General features: G+C 42.9%; 1 protein-coding gene across 1 annotated transcript; it reads left to right on the top strand.

Moving 5' to 3' along the window:
- The first annotated feature begins 13180 nt into the window (after positions 1 to 13180).
- LOC118363531 (RE1-silencing transcription factor-like) lies at positions 13181 to 21984 on the top strand. The gene is made up of 4 exons (XM_035744480.2): positions 13181 to 13426; positions 15005 to 15912; positions 16676 to 16759; positions 17115 to 21984. Exons 2-4 carry the CDS (start codon positions 15021 to 15023, stop codon positions 19367 to 19369), a joined length of 3231 nt encoding a protein of 1076 aa, XP_035600373.1. The 5' UTR covers positions 13181 to 13426; positions 15005 to 15020; the 3' UTR covers positions 19370 to 21984.
- The last annotated feature ends 334 nt before the right edge of the window (positions 21985 to 22318 follow it).

The raw sequence follows: 22318 nt of genomic DNA, 5'->3' as shown, positions 1-22318 counted from the left end.
CTCTCACAGGGAATCACATATATAACCCAAATACACGTCAGAAGGGAGAGACACTCCATCTACCATGTGGCTCTGTCGTTGTGCACCAACCACTTGATCCAATTCTTCACGTACATACAGTGCATTCGACACTTTTTCACATTTTGTTACAAGTTCTAAAATGGATTGAATTGTTTTTTTCCACTCATTAATCTACACACAATACCTCATAATGACAAAGCAAAAACAGGATTTTATCATTTTTTATTTATTTATTAGAAATAAACTGAAATATCACATTTATGTAAGTATTCAGACACTTTACTCAGCACTTTGTGGAAGCACCTTTGGCAGCTATTACAGCCTCTAGTTTTTGGTGGTATGACGCTACAAGCTTGGCACACCTGTATTTGGGAAGTTTTTCCCATTATTCTCTGCAGATCCTATCAAGCTCTGTCAGGTTGGATGGGGAGTGTCGCTGCACAACTATTTTCAGGTCTCTCCAGAGATGTTCGATCAGGGTTCAAGTCTGGGCTCTGGCAGTGCCAGTCAGAAGACGTTCAAAGACTTGTCCCAAAGCCACTCCTGCGTTGTCTTGGCTGTGTGCTTACGGTCGTTGTCCTGTTGGAAGGCTCATCTTTCCCTCGATTCTGGCAAGTCTTCCAGTCCCTGCTGCTGAAAAACATCCCCACAACAGGATGCTGCCACCACCATGCTTCACCGTAGGGATGGTGCCAGGTTTCCTCCAGACGTGACGCTTGGCATTCAATCTTGGTTTCATCAGACCAGAGAATCTTGTTTCTCATGGTCTGAGAGTCCTTTAGGTGCCTTTTGGCAAACTCCTAGCGGGTGGTCATGTGCCTTTTACTGAGGAGTGGCTTCCGTCTGGCCACTCTACCATAAAGACCTGATTGGTGGAGTGTTGTGCTTCCACAGAGGAACTCTGGAGCTCTGTCAGTGAACATTGGGTTCTTGGTCACCTCCCTGACAAAGGCCCTTCTCCCCCAATTGCTCAGTTCGTCCGGGTGGCCAGCTCTAGGAAGAGTCTTGGAGGTTCCAAACTTCTTCCATTTAAGAGTGATGGATGCCACTGTGTTCTTGATGACCTTCAACGTTGCAGAAATGTTTTGGTACCCTTTCCCAGATCTGTGCCTCATGTCTCTAAGGACGATTCTTCTTCGGTATCATTGCGTTTGCACATTGTGTTTGTGCATGCTACCACCTACTGTGTATGCGTTCAATCACGTTACCTTTTGTAAGACAATTTTTTTTTAAATTGCACTACAAACTAACATCTATACAACCCTATTACATACAACCAACTAAGCCTCCATCTATATACCTGTATTACGTACCACCAACTAACACCTATATACCACTATTACATACCACCAACAAACCCTCTACCTATATACCATTATTACATATAGATATAATAATGGCGCTAGAGGGTTTGATGCCATTTTACAAGTTACTAACCAATTGTGCTATTTTGTGTGTTTTTTCACATTGTTTGTAACTTATTTTGACCATGATGTTGCTAATACCATCTCTTATGACCGAAAAGAGCCTCTGGATATCAGAACAGCGATTACTCAGCTCGAACTGGACAAAGTTTGCATCAGACTATTTAATGAATCTGACGCAAAGGATATACTGTTTCTCCAAGACCAGGCCCAAATCCTTGTCATTCACATGAAGAAAAGATCTGGGTGCCTTGTGAGAATTTGTTATTGAGTGTGTAACCTGCCTCTGCCATCCGTTCTATTGTCCAACCTGCAATCACTGGAAAATAAACTGGATAAGCTCCGTTTGAGACTATAATACCAACGAGACAGTAAAAACTGTAATATCTTATGTTTCACCGAGTCATGGCTGAACAACGACACGGATAATATACAGTTGGCTGGGTTTTCCGTGAATCAGCAGGACAGAACAGCTACATCCGGTAAGACGAAGGGTGGTAGAGTGTGTCTATTTGTCAATAACAGCTGGTGCGTGATGTCTAATATTAAGGAAGTGTTGAGGTATTGCTCGCCTGAGTACGTAATGATAAGCTGTAGACCACACTATCTACCAAGAGAGTTTTCATCTATATTTTTCGTAGCCATATATTTACCACCACAAACCGATGCTGACACTAAGACCGCACTGAACAGGCTGTATGAGCAAACAAGAAAATGCTCATCCAGAAGTGGCGCTCCTTGTGGCCGGGTACTTAAATGCAGGCAAACTTAAATCCATTTTAGCTCATTTCAACCAGCATGTCACATGTGCAACCAGAGGGGGAAAAGAAAACTCTACACCACCTTTACTCCACACACAAAGACGCATACAAAGCTCTCCCTTGCCATCCATTTGGCAAATCTGACCATAATTATATCCTCTGATTCCTGCTTACAAGCAAAAACCAAAGCAGGAAGTACCAGTGACTCGCTCAATACAGAAGTAGTCAGATGACGCGGATGCTACGCTACAGGACTGTTTTGCTAACACAGACTGGAAAATGTTCCGACATTCATTCAATGGCATTGAGGAGTATACCACCTCAGTCGCCGGCTTCATCAATAAGTACATCAACGACGTCGTCCCCACATTGACCGTACGTACATATCCCAACCAGAAGCCATGGATTACAGGCAACATATGTACCGAACTAAACGCTAGAGCTGCCGCTTTCAAGGAGCGGAACACTAATCTGGACGCATTTAAGAAATCCCGCTATGCCCTCAGATGAACCATCAAACAGGCAAAGCGTCAATACAGGACTAAGAATGAGTCCTACTACACCGGGTCTGACACAAGTCGGATGTGGCAGGGCTTGCAAACTATTAAACTACAAAGTGAAACCCAGCCGCAAGCTGCCCAGTGACGCGAGCCTACCTGTCGGGCTAATTTCCTTTTATGCTCGCTTCGAGGCAGGCAACACTGAAGCATCCATGAGAGCACCAGCTGTTCCAGACAACTGTACTGATCACGCTCTCCGTAGCCGATGTGAGCAAGACAATTAAAAAGGTAATCATTCACAAGGACGCGGGGCCAGACGGATTACCAGGATGTGAACTCCGAGCATGCGCAGACCAACTGACAAGTGTCTTCACTGACATTTTCAACCTCTCCCTGACAGAGTACATAAAACCTACATGTTTCAAGCAGACCACCATAGTCCCTGTGCCCAAGAAAGCGAAGGTAACCTGCCTAAATGACTACCGTCCCGTAGCACTCACGTTGGTTGCCATGAAGTGCTTTGAAAGGCTGGTCATGTCTCACATCAACATCATCATCCCGGAAACCCTTGACCCACTCCAATTCGCATTCCGCCCCAACAGATCCACAGATGACTCAATCTCAATCGTACTACCTGTACTTGTTGACGGGCCACCTCCAGGTGGAAAGGGTAGGTAACAACACATCCTCCACGCTAATCCTCAACACGTTGGCCCTCAGGGGTGCGTGCCCAGCCCCCCACCTGTACTCCCTGGTCACCCACGACTGCATGGCTGAGCACGACTCCAACACCATCATTAAGTTTGCTGATGACACAACAGTGGTAGGCCTGATCATCCACATCAATGAGACAGCCTATAGGGAGGTCAGAGACCTGGCAGTGTGGTACCATGACAACAACCTCTCCCTAAACGTGAGCAAGACAAAGGAGTTGATCATGGACTACATGAAAAGGAGGGCAGAACACACACCCATTCATATCAACAATGGCACAACAATGCCTTTTCCCCCTCAGGAGACTGAAAAGATTTGGCATGGGTCCCCAGATCCTCAAAAAAACTCTACAGCTGCACCATCGAGAGCATCATGACCAGTTGCATCACCGCCTGGTATGGCAACTGCTCGGCATCCGACCATAAGCCGCTACAGAGGGTAGTGCATACAGCCCAGTACATCGCTGGGGCAAAGCTTCTTGCCATCTAGGACTTATATACTAGGCGGTGTAAGAGGAAGGCCAAATTTTTTATAAAGACTCCAGTCACCCAAGTCATAGACTGTTCCATCTGATACCACATGGCAAGCGGTATCGGAGCACCAAGTCTAGGTGTCATGTTCGTCGGATATAGAGGAGACCAAGGCGCAGCGTGATGAGAATACATTGTTCTTTTAATAAACGAAGAACACTTAACAAACTATACAAAACAACAAAACGAACATGAAGCTATATAACACAAGTGCTGACAGGCAACTAACTATACATAGACAATAACCCACATATTACCCAATGAATATGGCTACCTAAATATGGTCCCCAATCAGAGACAACGATAAACAGCTGCCTCTGATGGAGAACCAATCTAGGCTACCATAGACATATAAACCCCTAGACATACAAAAACCCCTAGACATACAAGGGAGGGTCTGGGTGGGCATCTAACTTTGGTGGCGGCTCTGGCTCTGGACACCACCCCCCTTCTTTACATTGAGCCCTCCGCCCTTGTAGCACTGACCAGTGGATCATCGCCGGAGGCTCATTACTCCGGATCATCGCTGGCGACCCGGACTGGGGACCGTCGCTGGAGTCCCCGGACTGGGTACTGTCGCCGGACGCTCTGGACTGGGTACTGTCGCCGGACGCTCTGGACTGGGTACTGTCGCCGGACGCTCTGGACTGGGTACGGTCGCCGGACGCTCTGGACTGCCAAGGCGAACTGTAGGCCTGGTGCGTGGTGCCAGCACTGGTGGTACCGGGCTGGTGACACGCACCTCAGGGCGAGTGTGAGGAGCAGGAACAGGGCGTACATTGGACCGTGGAGACGCATTGGAGATCCAGAACATAGAGCTAGCTCAATACGTCCTGGCTGGATGACCATGCGCATCTCTGCATAACACGGTGCCTGACCAGTTACACGCTCCCCACGGTAAGCACGAGGAGTTGGCTCAGGTCTCCTACCTGACTCAGCCAATCTCCTCCTGTGCCCCCCCCCAAAAAAGAAATCTTGAGGCTGCCTCTTGACTTCCGTGCAAGCCGTGTACCCTCATATCGTCGCTGTTCCTCCTGTGCTTTCTCCAACTACTTCCATGGCAGGGTCTTGTCCCCTGCCATTACCTCCTCCCAGGTCCAGGATGTCCTCCACTCCTCTTTCTCCCGGGTCCAAGATGTCCACTCCTCTTTGGCACGCTGCTTGGTCCTTCTTTGGTGGGTTATTCTGTCACGTTCGCCGTATAGAGGAGACCTATACGGCACAGCGTGATGAGAATACATTCTTCTTTTAATACACGAAGAACACTTAACAAACTATACAAAATGAACGTGAAGCTATATAACACAAGTGCTGACAGGCAACTATACATAAACAATAACCCACAAAATACCCAATGAATATGGCTACCTAAATATGGTCCTCAATCAGAGACAACGATAAACAGCTGCCTCTGATTGAGAACAAATCTAGGCAACCATAGAGCACATTCACTCGGTACCCCCTGTATATAGCCTCATTTTATTGTGTTACTAAAATAATTTCTTTAGTTTATTTAGTAAATATTTCCTTAACTATATTTTCTTAAAACTGCATTGTTGGTTAAGGGCTTGTAAGTATTAATTTCACAGTAAGGTCTACACCTGTTTTATGAGGCGCATGCGACAAAAACAATTTGATTTAATTTGACATACCACCAGCTAACGTCTATATACCACTATTACATACCATCAACTAACCCTATCTCATAACAATAAAAATGACCACACCATTCCACTACTTTTACCCTAACTGATCCTACACCAGGTCGATGGCCTGGGAGGAAGGGACTATTTTGTTCAACACACCTTGTAACCCTTCTGCAGTAAAACTTAATACACCTAAGTACTTCTCTGCAGCTGCCACCACAACATCTATTTTCTGTGATTCACTTTCAATTTCTGAGGTACAGCTGATGGCAAGTAATGCTAGAAGCTAACCTTACTGAAGCACAAATTTGCATCACTCTGTATTGGCCTGGGCCTACCACTCAACCTTGACCTATCATACTCTACTCTCTTCACTGCCTCATCATACGACACCTTCTGTTCTACTCTGACCCTGTCAATCTTAACCTGTCTCTCTTGCACGGGACACTTCTGATCCCCAGCAACATGGGCACTAAGACAATTGACACTCACTGTTTTTTCCACCGATACTACTCATTCCTTTGTCCCATGCCTTCCTGCACACTTCTCACATTTCGGAATCTCCCTCCTACACACTGCTGCAACATGAACATAAGCTTGACATTTGAGATGATGGCGCAGACAGAGATGAGCTCTTCGTGTCACGCGATTAGCGACCATACCTGTGACTTGCTATGCTCTCCGGAGCAGGGCGCCTTTGAAGGGAATGATTACTGGGGTGGCACTCAAGTGTTGAGGTGGAAAAACTGAAATGGAAAATTCCCTGTGTCTGTGACGGCTGCTGTTTGTTGCGAAGCAGACCACAACTTTCCGGCACCGACAGAGATGGCTGTCTCACTTCGCGTTCCCCATATTCTTATTAATTCCTTTACGCTTGTGTGTATTAGGTAGTTGTTGTGAAATTGTTAGGTTAGATTACTTGTTAGATATTGCTGCATGGTCGGAACTAGAAGCGCAAGAATTTCGCTACACTCACATTAACATCCGCTAATCATGTGTATGTGACAAATACAATTTGATTTGATACAGTTGAAGTCGAAGGTTTACATACACCTTAGTCAAAAACATTTAAACTCCGTTTTTCACAATTCCTGAAATTTAATCCAAGTAAAAAATGTCCTGTTTTACGTCAGTTAGGATCACCTCTTTATTTTAAGAATGTGAAATGTCAGAATAATAGTAGAGATAATTATTTATTTCAGCTTTTATTTCTTTCATCACATTCCCAGTGGGTCAGACGTTTACATACACTCAAATAGTATTTGGTAGCATTGCCTTTAAATGGTTAAACCTGGGTCAAACATTTCGGGTACCTTCCACAAGCTCCCCACAATAAATTGGGTGGATTTTGGTCCATTCCTCCTGACAGAGATGGTGTAACTGAGCAAGGTTTGTAGGCCTCCTTGCTCACACAAGCTTATTCAGTTCTGCCCACAAATGTTCTAAAGGACTGAGGTCAGGGCTTTGTGATGGCCACTCCAATACCATGACTTTGTTGTCCTTAAGCCATTTTGCCACAACTTTGGAAGTATGCTTGGGGTCATTGTCCATTTGGAAGACCCATTTGCGACCAAGCTTTAACTTCCTGGCCAATGTCTTGAGAAGTTGCTTCAATATATCCACATCATTTTCCATCCTCATGATGCCATCTATTTTGGGAAGTGCACCAGTCCCTCCTGCAGCAAAGCACCCACACAACATGATGCTGCAACCACCGTGCTTCACGGTTGGGATGGTGTTCTTTGGCATGCAAGCCTCCCCCTTTTTCCTCCAAACATAACGATGGTCATTATGACCAAACAGTTCTATTTTTGTTTCATCAGACCAGAGGAAATTTCTCCAAAAAGTACAATCTTTGTGCCCATGTGCAGTTGCAAACCATAGTCTGTCTTTTTTATGGCGTTTTTTGAGCAGTGGCTTCTTCCTTGCTGAGCGGCCTTTCAGGTTATGTCGATATAGGACTTGTTTTACTGTGGATATAGATACTTTTGTACCCGTTTCCTCCAGCATCTTCACAAGATCCTTTGCTGTTGTTCTGGGATTGATTTGCACTTTTCGCACCAAAGTACGTTCATCTCTAGGAGACAGAACGGGTCTCCTTCCTGAGCGGTATGACGGCTGCATGGTCCCATGGTGTTTATACTTGCGTACTATTGTTTGTACAGATGAACGTGGTACTTTCAGGCATTTGGAAATGGCTCTCAAGGATGAACCACACTTGTGAAGGTCTACAATTTATTTTCTGAGGTCTTGGCTGATTTCTTTTGAATTTCCCATGATGTCAGGTAAAGAGGCACTGAGTTTGAAGGTAGACCTTGAAATACATCCAGAGGTACACCTCCAATTGACTCAAATTATGTCAATTAGCCTAACAGATTGTACTAAAGCCATGACGTAATTTTCTGTAATTTTCCAAGCTGTTAAAAGGCACAGTCAACTTAGTGTATGTAAACTTCTGATCCACTGGAATTGTGATACAAGTTAAATAATCTGTCTATAAACAGTTGTTGGAAAAATTACTTGTGTCATGCACAAAGTAGATGTCCTAACCAACTTGCCAAAACTATAGTTTGTTAACAAGGAATTTGTGGAGTGAGTTATAATGTCTCCAACCTAAGTGTATGTAAACTTCCGACTTCAACTGTACATACCCCAACCAGAAGCCATAGATTACAGGCAACATCCTCACTGAGCTAAAGGGTAGAGCTGTCGCTTTCAAGGAGCGGGACTCTAACCTGGAAGCTTATAAGAAACCCCACTTTGCCCTCAGACGAACCATTAAACAGGCAAAGCGTCAATACAGGACTAAGACCGAATCTAAACCGGCTCCAATGCTTGTCAAATTTTAGTTGTTTTTTTTCACCTTTATTTAACCAGGTAAGCTAGTTGAGAATGAGTTCTCATTTACAACTGTGACATGGCCATGATAAAGCAAAGCCGTGCAACAGAAACAACAACACAGAGTTACACATGGAATAAACAAGTGTACTGTCAATAACACAATAGAAAAAAAGAAAGATTATATACAGTGTGCAAATGGCATGAGGAGGTAAGGTAACAAATAGGCCATAGCAGCAAAGTAATTACAATTTAGCAGATTAACACTGGAGTGATAGATGAGCAGATGATGGTGTGTAAGTAGTGATACTGGTGTGCAAAAGAGCAGCAAAGTAAATAAAAACAATATGGGGATGTTATTGACAGTACACTTGTTTATTCCATGTGTAACTCTGTGTTGTTGTTTCTGTTCCACTGCTTTGCTTTATCATGGCCATGTCGCAGTTGTAAATGATAACTTGTTGGCACTGTGATAGACTACATCCAATTTGCTGAGTAGAGTATTGGAAGCTATTTTGTAGATGACATCGCCGAAGTCGAGGATCGGTAGGATAGTCAGTTTTACTAGGGTAAGTTGGGAGTTGTGAGTGAAGGAGGCTTTTTTTGCGAAATAGAAAGCCGATTCTAGATTTGATTTTGGATTGGATATGTTTGATATGAGTCTGGAAGGAGAGTTTACAGTCTAGCCAGACACCTAGGTATTTGTAGTTGTCCACGTATTCTAGGTCAGAACCGTCCAGAGTAGTGATGCTAGTCGGGCGGGCAGGTGCGGGCAGCAAACGGTTGAATAGCATGCATTTGGTTTTGCTAGCATTTAAGAGCAGTTTGAGGCCACAGAAGAGGTGTTGTATGGCATTGGAGATCGTTTGGAGGTTAGTTAACACAGTGTCCAAAGAAGGGCCAGATGTATACAGAATGGTGTCGTCTGCATAGAGGTGGATCAGGGAATCACACGCAGCAAGAGCGACATTATTGATATATACAGAGAAAAGAGTCGGCCCGAAAATTGAACCCTGTGGTACCCCCATAGAGACTGCCAAAGGTACGGACAACAGGCTCTCCTATTTTACACACTGAACTCTATCTGCTAAGTAGTTGGTGAACCAGGCGAGGCAATCATTTGAGAAACCAAGGCTATTGAGTCTGCCGATAAGAATACGGTGATTGACAAAGTCTAAAGCTTTGACCAGGTTGATGAAGATGGCTGCACAGTACTGTCTTTTATCGATGGCAGTTATATTGTTTAGTACCTTGAGCAGGGCTGAGGTGCACCCATGACCAGCTCAGAAACCGGATTGCACAGAGGAGATTCAAAATGGTCAGTGATCTGTTTATTAACTTGGCTTTCAAAGACGTTAGAAAGGCATGGCAGGATGGATATAGGTCTGTAACAGTTTGGGTCTAGAGTGTCACCCCCTTTGAAGAGGGGGATGACCGTGGCAGATTTCCAAACTTTAGGGATCTCGGACGAAACGAAAGAGAGCTTGAACAGACTGGTAGTAGGGGTTGCAACAATGGCAGCGGATAGGCCCTGTGGCAGGGCTTGCAAACTTTTACAGACTACAAAAGGAAGCACAGCCGAGAGCTGCCCAGTGACACGAGCCTACCGGACGAGCTAAATTACTGCTATGCTCGCTTCGAGGCAAGTAACACTGAAACATGCATGAGAGCATCAGCTGTTCCAGACAACTGTGTGATCATGCTCTCTGCAGTCGATGTGACTACCACTTTTCAACAGGTCAACATTCACAAGGCTGCAGGGCCAGACGGATTACCAGGATGTGTATTCCAAGCATGCGCTGACCAACTGGCAAGTGTCTTCACTGACATTTTCAAACTCTTCCTTTCAAAGACTCCAGCCACCATAGTGCCCCCGCACATTGACTCTCTACCGGTACCCCCTGTATATAGCCTAGCTATTGTTATTTTACTGCTGCTCTTTAATTATTTGTTTTAGATGTTTTTCTTAAAACTGCATTGTTGGTTAAGGGCTTGTAAGTAAGCATTTCACTGTAAGGTCTACAGGAAGTGTGTCAGGAAGTTGTTGGAGTTTGGCCCCTTTAAATGTAAAATCCCGTTGCAGATTTATTTTGGAACTTTTTTCCGTTTCTGTTTTAAAACAGATAAAAATACAAACTTGGTAAAGTCGTGTGGTTCTTTAGTTGCATGTGACAAATACAATTTGATTTGATTTGACCACATATAATTTATTCTCACTCTCGTCAGGTACTGAGCCATCAGCGACAGCAGAATATGATTTGTGCCTTCTTCCTCAACACACATCTTCCCATTCCACTCGGCTCTTCTTCTTCCTCGCTGACCATTACCACGTCCATCCGTTCACCTCACTCTAGCCCTGCCTTCATCAGCTGTATTCCTTGCAGAGCACGCACTGATGGTGTTTCTCCAAAACCAAACTTCTGTTCCTTAGCCCAATTTACATGTCTGGCTATTTCTGGACTCTCCATTCTTCCCTTACTGCTAATCAAGTGGCATCTTGCAGGTGAGCAACAGGGAGGAAGGAGTATTATTGCTGAGTTCAAAACAATTGGGAACTGGGAACTGTGAAATCTCCATCTTCCGTCTTCAGTGTGTTCAAGACAACTGGGAACTCTGAAAAACGAGCTTTGACTGGGAAAAATATGTTGAACAGTCATCCAACTCAGAATTCCAAGTTGGGAACTCTGGCCTCTTTCTAGAGCTGCCACTTTCTGACCTGAATATAGATCACTGACGTTATGATTTGACCTCTTATTTTTCAAAGTTCCCAGTTATCTTGAAAGCACCATTAGCCCTCTGAAGAAGAGTGTGTACATGTAGTTAGGTGACAGGTAGAAAATGTCTGCTTGTAATTGCTACTGGTTGGGTTGGTATCGCTTGACCCTTGGACTGACTGAAGTTGGTCTATCTTTACATGTTATTTTCTCTTTGACAGAAGCACATAATATACAACTATGATATTCAATTGTCAGTGTAAAAGAATAACAAAATATGGTAGGACATATTAAAAGGCCAGTGCAGTCAAAATTCCATTGAGACAGTGTCCCCATGTCAAATATAACGCGCAAATGCCACCGAGTGGCAGACGACAATAAAACTATAAAATCCATTGACTTTAAAAAATAAAATGTTTAACTTTTGTATCGAACACAATACAAAAAAAGGAAATAAACTTAATGTAGCCAGGGGTATTACAAGAACATTTACATTTGTCATAAAGTATATTGGTGCTTAATGCTTTTTTTGTTTTGTACATTTACCAATGATTTCAACATAATGTTTCAGTTCCATCTTCAATAAATTAGGGTTTTTTGTTCTCTGCCAACTTCACCTTATGAATAAAGTATATTTCAAGAAAATAAACAAATGAACTATGAACATTTTATCGGGGTTCATATCAGTTGGGTCAAAATCTAACAAAATATCAGAATCTTCAAAATTAACATTAAAAGTGATTTCTCCTATAACTTAAAGTCTTCGAACTCAATCCAAAATCTGTCCATTGGTTTGTGATACATTTTGTCCATGATAATTACATTTTGTGTTAGCAAAAACATGTGCTTTTTATCTGATGGCTGAATAATTCAATCATGACCAGAGGGTTTGTGTCAATTACATTCTTTTACAGGCTCACTCCCCCAAGGAAACTATGTATGCATCTGGTGTAATTCATGACCTGCAGGCCTTGTGTTGCTAATAACACTTTCATCAAGATGAAAAGCTGTCTTAATTTTCAACAGACCCATAACTACACATTTGCAAAGACCCAATTTCAAAAGTGAAGGCATGTGTATGCTCAGACGAGAGCCTGCTTCCTGGCATGGTGCACAAGGCTTTGGCCCCAACAGACCAAAGTGAGGTTTGTGCAACAGTACACTGTGGACTAGAGAATGCAGTCTGTGTGGGTTGTTTCCATGTTATACTTTTCTTTTGCATTTTGGCCTGGTAGATCCTTTGACGTAACTTATCTGCCTTGCTCAGGGGCAGAAAAAAAATATTTTTACCTTGTCAGCTCGGGGATTCAATCCAGAAACATTTCATTTACTGGCCCAACGCTCTAATTATATCATATTGGTATGGAAAGAATTCAATCAAACCTATATTGCGGGACTTACGCAACAACTCTTTCCCCATGTTCAGTGTGGGCTATCCCCAGTATACCTGGTAATGAAACACTGAAACATGTCAATTAAGATCCTTACTTTTTTTATTGGCAAGACACTGATCTACTAACTACACATTCTGAATGCATATATTACACATAATCTAAACAATGTTTCAGGACAGTTTTGAGGAAATAACCAGTCCAGCCAACATTAAAAACACTAATGATTTATTCATAAATCGTTGTACTTTGACTTGTTAAATGTTATTTATATTTAATTCTAATGTTACATGTTTGTATTATTGAGATGTATATAGCTGTAGACACTTTGTAACTAGTTTTTCTCCTCAGTGTAATTGTATTTTTTTCATAAGAGGAATAAAACATTTTGCAAAATGATAATAACTCACATAATAATGCACATATTTATTAGAAGAACGTACAACAAGATTGCTTTGTTTGACCAATTGGACATTGTAATTTGGAACGAAGACGCCCCGGGTGGATGCCGCGTTCAAAACAACTGCGAACTCGGAAATCTCTGACTTCCGACTTCAGTGCGTTCAAGACAAAAATTGTTTTGAACGGTCATTCAACTCGGAGTTCCAAGTCGGGTACTCCGGCCTTTTTCTAGAGCTCCGATTTGCCGACCTGATGATCACTGAAAACATGATTTTACATCGTTTTTCCCTGAAGTTCCCAGATGTCTTGAAAGCACCAAGAAACACCACAGTAGCTCGCGCTGACGTCAGCCAGCCTTCCCTGCGAACAGACGGAGCCAAGGGTGATGTGTAGGAATGTACAGAAACTTCTTCCTTGAACAGTTTGTGTACTAGTACTTCGATAATATTGACCGAATACCGACAGGGAGTGGACACATATATACGGTAAGTTGTATGTAAACAATTAACATATTAACTGCCTATTGTTTTGAATTTGTTAAACAAGCTAACTTTGACGAACAGTTTTGAAAATGGAGGCAGTGTGGGGGTTGCTCATTGGGGTTGCTGAAAGGGAGAGGCGCTGTCCAGGGCTGATTTCAGCACGGAGATCAGGACCATGGCTAACACACGCTGTTCTAAACTTTCGAAGTGTTTACAAGCCTAACTTTATTTATGATACGATTAGTTTTTTAAATTAAACTAATAACATAAACATTATTTCTAAATTGTTCAAGATTATAGAAGTTCACTTTGTATTGTTCGGAGTTTGCGCCTCCGCAAAACTAGTTTTCCGAGTTAAGTTTTGAGGGGCCTTGCTGGACAGCGACATTCTCTGCCTCTGTCGTAGCAAGTTTACATAGCGATATGTGGAATACTATTGTTGATAAAAGTTTGTTTTTTAGCCAAAATCGATTAATTTGCTAACCATATGAAATATATTTTTTCTCCATGCCCTAACCAATACTGCAACTTTCCACTTGTATTGTTGAGGTCTAGTTCTAGGTCTGGTGGATAGGCTATAACTCAGAAATGGTATTTTTAGTCATCGTATTCTCTTTAGATTATTTTGATACCAGCATGTTACAAAGTATGTCTACTCTACACAGTTTTGTGCTTAGAAAGTAAATATATGTCAAATGTGTTTAGTAAATATTACCATTTAGGTCTATATATTTTGTTTGGCGTGGAGATCAAACAACCCAATTGTATTTTTGTATTTCCAGTTCTTATTTTCTCTTCATACTAGTTAGAATGTAGGACAAGCTACTGTAGTTGTTGGGCGCTGTCGACGAAGTTGGTGGTGCTGTTTCAAAATGGCCGAACACACATTTCTGTGCATGCAAACACAGGCCTAGGAGACTGGATTTTACCAAAGCACAGTGTCAAAGTAAAAGTAGGTCCACAATGAAGTTATGAAACATACATTTTGAAGTGGTGGTATATTCTTGTTCGTTTTGTGTTACATTTTTATATATATTTATGAAAAATATATTTTTCTTTATTACATTTAATAAAGATAAATATAATTTCTTACAAATTAAGAATACATACAACATTGTAATCGGTTATGTAGTCACGTACCAGTACATCGCATCAATATGCACAGCAGACCGCATGAAGACAAGGAATCAATGTGATGAAGGTGTACTGTAATTGTGTTGGTTTAGCATACTTTCCTTATCTATTCTGACACTTGTATTGAGGACATTTGTGATTTCTTTCTTGGATTCCATTCCTGGAATTATCATAAAAACATCCGGCGCTATGAATTCCAAATAACTGATTCAGAGAAGGTACAGTGACATGGTTAGTAGTAGCTTGGACAACTTGCAAGCCATATAATTTTAATAAGTTGGGACCAAGTCTATGTAACTTGAGTTGTCTGGTCTTTTGAAGGTCTGTTAAAACGCAAACTCTCTTTGACCACTACTACTACTAACATTTTAGTCCTGAAAATTAAAACCTATCTTAATTGATTTAAAAAAAATCCATGACCTCCAGTTCTGCTCTCATCACCCACAGCAACAGCCCTGTCAGCATGGCTTCTCAGGCGGTGTATCCAATGGGATTGGTCATGTTCTCCACCTCAGTTGGCATGTCCATGGTGGAGGATGCCCAGGGGTTGGCTGAGCTTCCACACAACGAGATGCCAGCACCGCAGCTGGTCATGCTCGCCAACGTAGCCTGTGAAAACCCAGCAGAAGGGAAGGAGATGATGGAGCTTCAAACCGTTGGCAGCTACTCCGATAGTGAAGACGAGAACATCATCAGATACAGTTACGATAGCCATGAGAGAGAGATGTGTATTGTAGAATACCCAGAGTCTCCACGGGCTGCCCTTTCCCAGGTCGAGGCGATAGATGAGGAGGAAGAAGGGATTGACCTGTCCAAACCCTCTGACCAGCGCCCTTTTAGCCCTTCCACCCCTACCATCCCTTCTACACCTCTGGGCATGATCGTGGAGTCAGCTAAGAAGAAGAAACCCTTCTTCTGTAAACCCTGCAACTACCAGGCCCAGTGCGAGGAGGAGTTTGTAACCCACATCCAAATCCACAGCGCCAATAGGATGATCGCAGTGAAACGCATGGTGGGGGACAAGGCACGGGAGAAAGAGACGTCGGCGGGACCAGATCAAGAGGCGCAGAGCGGTGATGGTGGGGCCAACAACAAAGGGCTGATCCGCTGTGAGCGCTGCGGCTACAACACCAACCGCTACGACCATTACATGGCTCACCTCAAGCACCACGAGAAGGAGGGCGATGACCAGAGGGTATACAAATGCACCATCTGCACGTATACCACCGTCAGCCAGTACCACTGGAAAAAGCACCTCAGGAACCATTTCCCCAGTAAGCTCTTCACCTGCAACCAGTGCAGCTATTTCTCGGACCGTAAGAACAACTACGTGCAGCATATCCGCACTCACACAGGTATGTCAAATATAACCTTTTCACTCAAACATCTCCAATCTAAAGTTAAATCTAGAATTGGCTTCCTATTTCGCAACAAAGCATCCTTCACTCATGCTGCCAAACATACCCTTGTAAAACTGACCATCCTACCAATCCTCGACTTTGGCGATGTCATTTACAAAATAGCCTCCAATACCCTACTCAACAAATTGGATGCAGTCTATCACAGTGCAATCCGTTTTGTCACCAAAGCCCCATATACTACCCACCATTGCGACCTGTACGCTCTCGTTGGCTGGCCCTCGCTTCATACTCGTCACCAAACCCACTGGCTCCATGTCATCTACAAGACCCTGCTAGGTAAAGTCCCCCTTATCTCAGCTCGCTGGTCACCATAGCATCTCCCACCTGTAGCACACGCTCCAGCAGGTATATCTCTCTAGTCACCCCCAAAACCAATTCTGTCTTTGGCCGCCTCTCCTTCCAGTTCTCTGCTGCCAATGACTGGAACGAACTACAAAAATCTCTGAAACTGGAAACACTTATCTCCCTCACTAGCTTTAAGCACCAACTGTCAGAGCATCTTACAGATTACTGCACCTGTACATAGCCCACCTATAATTTAGCCCAAACAACTACCTCTTTCCCAACTGTATTTAATTTATTTGCCTACCTGGTTAAATAAAGGTGAAATAAAAAAAAAAACTCCAAGTATGCACTTAATGGTCAAAGTATACTTTTTTTTTTAACAGTATAGCTAACTCTGGTTTTTCTACTTTAGGGGAGCGTCCTTTTCGATGTCCGTACTGTGAGTACTCAAGCTCCCAGAAGACCCATCTTACCAGGCATATGAGAACACACTCGGGTGAGTGTCTTAACACAGGCTACATGACAAAGAAGCCTGACCGTACATCTTTCTATTATGTGACACAAATAGGATTGATTGTGCATAGATATAGGTCTCTGTTTTGGTTTCCTCTCATAGTCAACTTTTTCTCCTTATGTTGCATTCGCTGGAGCAGATGGTTTTGGATAAGAACGGTAAAGTGGTTTGCAATACGTGCTGTGAGATGCCTAGTGTTCGACTTGTAATTGTTGCTTGTCTCTCCGTATTGTGGTCCATCTTCTCTGCATGAAATGTGTGCCAGTGTTCCCATTGATGTTAACAGCAGTTACAATGTTTCTAAACTGACCATTTTCCACATGGCTTTTCTTGGCAGGTGAAAGGCCTTTCAAATGTGACCGCTGCAACTACCTGGCTGCCAATCAGCATGAGGTGACACGCCATTCCAGACAGGTTCACAATGGACCCAAGCCCCTGTGCTGCCCCCACTGCCCATACAAGACGGCTGACCGCAGCAACTACAAAAAGCATGTGGAGCTCCACCTCAACCCGCGTCAGTTCCTTTGCCCTGTCTGCAAGTATGCTGCTTCCAAGAAGTGTAACCTACAATATCACATCAAGTCTAGACACCCTGGCTGCCCACAGATCGCAATGGATGTGTCAAAGGTCAAGCTGCGTGTCAAGAAACCTGATTCTGATGAATTCACAGATGAGTACACCATGGTGAATGGAATAGCAAAGTTTGAGCTGTCAGCAATTGATGGTGATGAGGGACCAGAGATCTCTGGAGCTGATAAACAATCAAGCCCTATTAATCTGTCGACCAAGAGCAGCAAACCTAGCCCTGTTCAAGCAGTAGAAAGCATGGCAACGGACAAGACCCCCAATAAATGTGACAACTCTCCTGTCAAAGAGACCAAGAAGAGCAGCAAACCTAGCCCTGTTCAAGCAGTAGAAGGCATGGCAACAGACAAGACCCCCAAGAAATGTGACAACGCTCCTGTCAAAGAGACCAAGAAGAGCAGCAAAACTAGCCCTGTTCAAGCAGTAGAAAGCATGGCAAAGGACAAGACCCCCAAGAAATCTGACATCTCCTCTGTCAAAGAGATACCTAAAAAGGCAAAGGACAAGGCAGAGAAAAAGGTAACACTGAAACGCAAGAGTACAGAGATGAACAGTGAGAATACAAAGCAGAATGTTACCCTGAAGGAGAGTGGGAAGGAGACAGCAGTTGTGGTTGAAATAGCAGGCAATAAAGTTAAGAGAAGTCCCAAAAAACAGATGACTGGGAAAACAAGTGTTCAGGATAAGACCGAAATAAAGGAAAAAGTTCAAAAGGCGGGTTTGGAAGAGGACAGTGTTGAGAAAGACAAATCAGTCAAGGAGAGGTTAGAGAAAGACATGCTAGAGAGGGAGAATATGGAGAAAGCGAAGGAGGAAAACAAGAGGCTGGAGAAGGAGGAAAACAAGACGCTGGAGGAGGAGAAAAAAGAGCAGCTGAAGACACTGAAGAAGGAGAAAGAAGGAAAAGAGAACAAAAATGCAATAAAATCTCAGAAGAGTACTTCCAGAAAAATTGAGAAAGTGGTTGAAAAGACTGTTGAAAAAGCTCCCCAAAGTCTGGAAGCACCAGTGAAAAAACAAGGAGAGAAGAGCAAGACAAAGCCAGTGAAGAGAAAAACTACAGAGGCCTTGGACTTATCAATGAAAGAATCTCCTGATGAGTCCTGCACCAACATTAAGGCCAAACGGTTGAAAATCAAGACTGCTGACAAGTTGCAATCAAAAGCCAGTACCCCCCGAAGCAAAACTACTGAGCCTTGCCCAGCGTCCGAGCAGAAGGACCCAGGAAACCAGATGATATACTCGTCTGTAGTGAAAAAGCTGAAAAAGAGCAACAAGAAAAAAGCCAGCCCTGGAGAGACCGAGGCTTCCAGTGAGAACAAGGTGTGTTCCATCATTGAGAACCCCTTCAGCCCCCCTGAAAGCAAAACATGTCCTGCCACAGAGCTTCAGCCAACAGTTGTACAGGAAGAGCAGCAGGCATCTGACCAGGAGACTGTCCCTGCTCTGGATACATATACTGGGCAGAGCCCTGCAGAAGAACGGCCCAGTAATGGGGAAAACAATCTTGCACTGCAAAATGTATCCCCAACCGAGGACACAACCCCACGGGCTGAGCAGGCTGAGGTCGCCGACAAAGCAGAGGAAACTCCTACTCCAGAAGGCTTCAGCAGCGTCGACGAGTCCCCATCTCCCATAGAAAGTGACGTCTCTCACGATTTCAGACGGGCACAGGGAGAACCATCAACACCAACAACACCCTCCCTGGAGCTCCCTAGGCCAAGACGAAAGCCTACTGAAACCGAGGAGGACGAGGGCATCCACAGCCATGACGGAGGAAGTGAGATCAGTGACAGCGCCTCGGAGGGCAGTGACGATTCAGGGCTCAACGGGCTGGCGGCAGCCGCTGGTAAACTGGTGAATGACCCTGAAACTCCCACAGAAGAGATTCCGACTCCAACTGAACTCAAGAGTCACATGTGCGTCTTCTGTGACCGTAGCTTCCCCTTGGAGGCGGAATTCCGTCGACACCTGAATCGGCACCTGGTGAATGTGTATTATCTTTGACAATGCTTCCAAACCGGACAAGTGAGTGCCTGCAGAGCAGGGAGCTTTGATTCCAGCTGTGTATTTTGCTTGACCCTCTCCCCCTGTTATAAAACATATGTATCTGTGTCAACATATTAACAGTAGATATTCAGTTACCTTGCATTAGTGCTCAAGGTTACTGCTGTATAAAATATGAATATTCTATGGTATGCCTAAAACTATCTGACCGTCTTTGTAATACCAGCTTTAGGCAGACTAGTTCATTTGATAATTGGTGGCTTTCACATATTGGTTCCCAGACCATTTGACTATAAATTCTACAGTTCTTGTTTTCAAACATAAATCATAGAGGATATGTGAGTTGATGCCATGTGAGGTCCAAAATCTAATATTCATGGTTTGGCATTTGGCTGAGAAATTATGAAAATATGGGATACAATTTTTTAAAATTCTAAATCTCGTATGGTTATGCAACTAACTAAAAGCTAACCAATCTGTAATAGCATGGTATATACAAGTAACTGCCAAAATAAAGGCGTTGGGCCACCAAGAGCTGCTGTAACAGCTTCAATGCGTTTTGGCATAGATTCTACAACTGCCTGGAAGTCTATTGGAGGGATGGGATGCCATTCTTCCATGAGAAATTCCATCATTTGGTGTTTTTTTGATGGTGGTGAAAAATGTACTCTTAGATAACATTCCACAATCTCCCATAAGTATTTATTTGGGTTGAGATCTGGTGACTGAGACAAAAACACTTTAAACCCCCTATGCTGCTTTGATACCCCTCTTTCAAAGTCACTGAGATCTCTTCTTCTAGCCATGGTAGCCAAAATAAGGGGCAACTTGGCATTTTTATACATGACCCTGACCCTAAACATGATGGCATGTGGATTGCTTAATTAACTCAGGAATCACACTTGTGTGGAAGCACCTGCTTTCAATATACTTTGTGTCTCTCATTTACTCTAGTGCTTCCTTTATTTTGGCAGTTACCTGGATTTTGCAAAAGTGGTTGATATTCAAGAATACACCTTTTTTTTAGTTCACAATCCAGTTGCGTTTTCTACAGAAGAATCCACCAAGAGATGAGTTGTACCCCTTGTTTTAATCCATCAGCCCTGTTGAAGAACAACCGTAAATCGATTATGAAAGGAAGTGTTACACTTTTTCAATGAAGAACCAAAGAAACCCTAGGGAGACAAGATTAGAAGGACCCAGGTGGTCCATGCCAAATAACCCAGAGAATAATGGGGCTCTCACTCCTATTGTGCGAGTCCACTCCAGTGAAGCGACCTGTCTCTGAAATGGGGACGAGGACTACATGTTCAAAGTCCACCATTTAGGGAGCACTTGACAACTACTTTGATTTCTTTATTTTATTGATAACATCAATAGATAAAAATAAAAACAACAACATTGTATATATCTTATCAATCTGTACAATGGACTAACTAATCTCTTCATTACAAAAACTTTCTAGGTGTTAATTGCCATGACTCATGACTCTTAGTCGAATTGATGAAATATGAAATGGGGCGAGGTTTCTTTGGGTTCATCTGGCACAAGTGGTATAGAATTGTTTCTTGCGTTAATGTTTGAATTATGTTGTCACTTTTTGTATATCCAATTTCATTTAGTCATGCAAAAAGAACATTCGTACTACTCATTAACAAATGCACAACTAATGTGGGAGGTAGGGTGTTACTGGCCCTTGAAATTTGTAGGCCTGTAGAACTTAAGATCAGGATGAAAAGGATACGATGTTGCTATCACTGATAGAGAATGGACCGCTAACATTGAAAACAAGTTGTGAAATGGATGTTTGTGCACACATCTGAAACTTTTCCATTATCAGTTTTGTGTTTGATTTCAGAAAATGTCCAAAGATTTGTTTTAGTTGAGCCTGTGAAGATACACCAGTAGTTCTACATTATTTTTTTTTGCCTTCGACAATCATTCTTTTCTGGTTTTGTTTTGATGTTTTTGCATATTAACAGTGTAGCTTTGTTAATTGAGTCACATTTTCCTACAGTAAGATGTCTGATTTCAATGATGTTATACTGTCTAACTTTATAACCATTCCTTGGAAGTTTAGGTGTAACTGCTTGATTACTCTGCAGATCGAACCTATCAACTTGATTTCTGCAGTTATCACCCCACTCATCTGTTTTACAGAATAGGGCCTCCAAAGCGTAGCCTGTTTGTGCCATCAGTGATATACTTCTTTCATCTGCATCTAGTTCTGTGTTCTATTGAGGTGATTGGTAGACTTAGCTAATAAAAATGCCATGTATACTCTTAGTAAATTCAGTGCAATATTGTGTTTTGGGTATGATGCCAAAGTGAGAAGGTATAGAAATGTAAAGACTTATGTTTTGAGTTTGACTATTGGAAGGCATAGAATAGTACCAGGGTTCCCTGGAAAACTGGTCGAATTTAGCCCGATGCACTCTTATCTAGACGGTTAGATTCCGTGTCACTGTAAATGATCTATTTTTTTTGTTCACTTCCTGTATTGTGCTTTTTAGTTGATGGGAAAAGTTGTTCCTTCTTTGTAACCATTTTTCATTCACATAATGTGTAATCATATGTACCGTAAAACTTCAATTAAATGCAGTCTCAAATAGCCACCTGTCCCTTTTAATATTTACGAGGTTACCATGGACACAGCTCTGATATTCCCAGTCATGCGCATTTAAACATTTTTGAATTCGGTCATTGTTAGCCATGGTGCTACCAAAAATAAAACACAATATAAAATCCATGGTGCTGAAGCACAAAATCAGGGGTGTATGATAGGCAGCCTTTGCAAGTCTGATCTGCGATGGATTTGTTAAGTTTATACTGGTCGCAAACAGTGTGGATGTCTTTTCAACATTTTATTGAGCAAAAGCTGTGTGCATTAGGGAAATAGAAGCCTGGCTTTAATAAGCGGCGGTTGTGTTGAATTTTTTTTTAATTTAA

This window comes from Oncorhynchus keta, chromosome 30, assembly GCF_023373465.1.
Source record: "Oncorhynchus keta strain PuntledgeMale-10-30-2019 chromosome 30, Oket_V2, whole genome shotgun sequence".
Lineage (NCBI taxonomy): Eukaryota > Metazoa > Chordata > Actinopteri > Salmoniformes > Salmonidae > Oncorhynchus > Oncorhynchus keta.
This window is presented reverse-complemented; position numbering and strand designations above follow the sequence as displayed.

Excerpts from the sequence above, each read along its gene's own strand:
- LOC118363531 (XM_035744480.2), top strand. The coding sequence starts at position 15,021 with ATGGCTTCTCAGGCGGTGTATCCAATGGGATTGGTCATGTTCTCCACC. Across the intron at positions 15,913-16,675 it reads GCATATCCGCACTCACACAG|GGGAGCGTCCTTTTCGATGT; the intron begins GTATGTCAAATA and ends TTTCTACTTTAG. Across the intron at positions 16,760-17,114 it reads GCATATGAGAACACACTCGG|GTGAAAGGCCTTTCAAATGT; the intron begins GTGAGTGTCTTA and ends TTTTCTTGGCAG.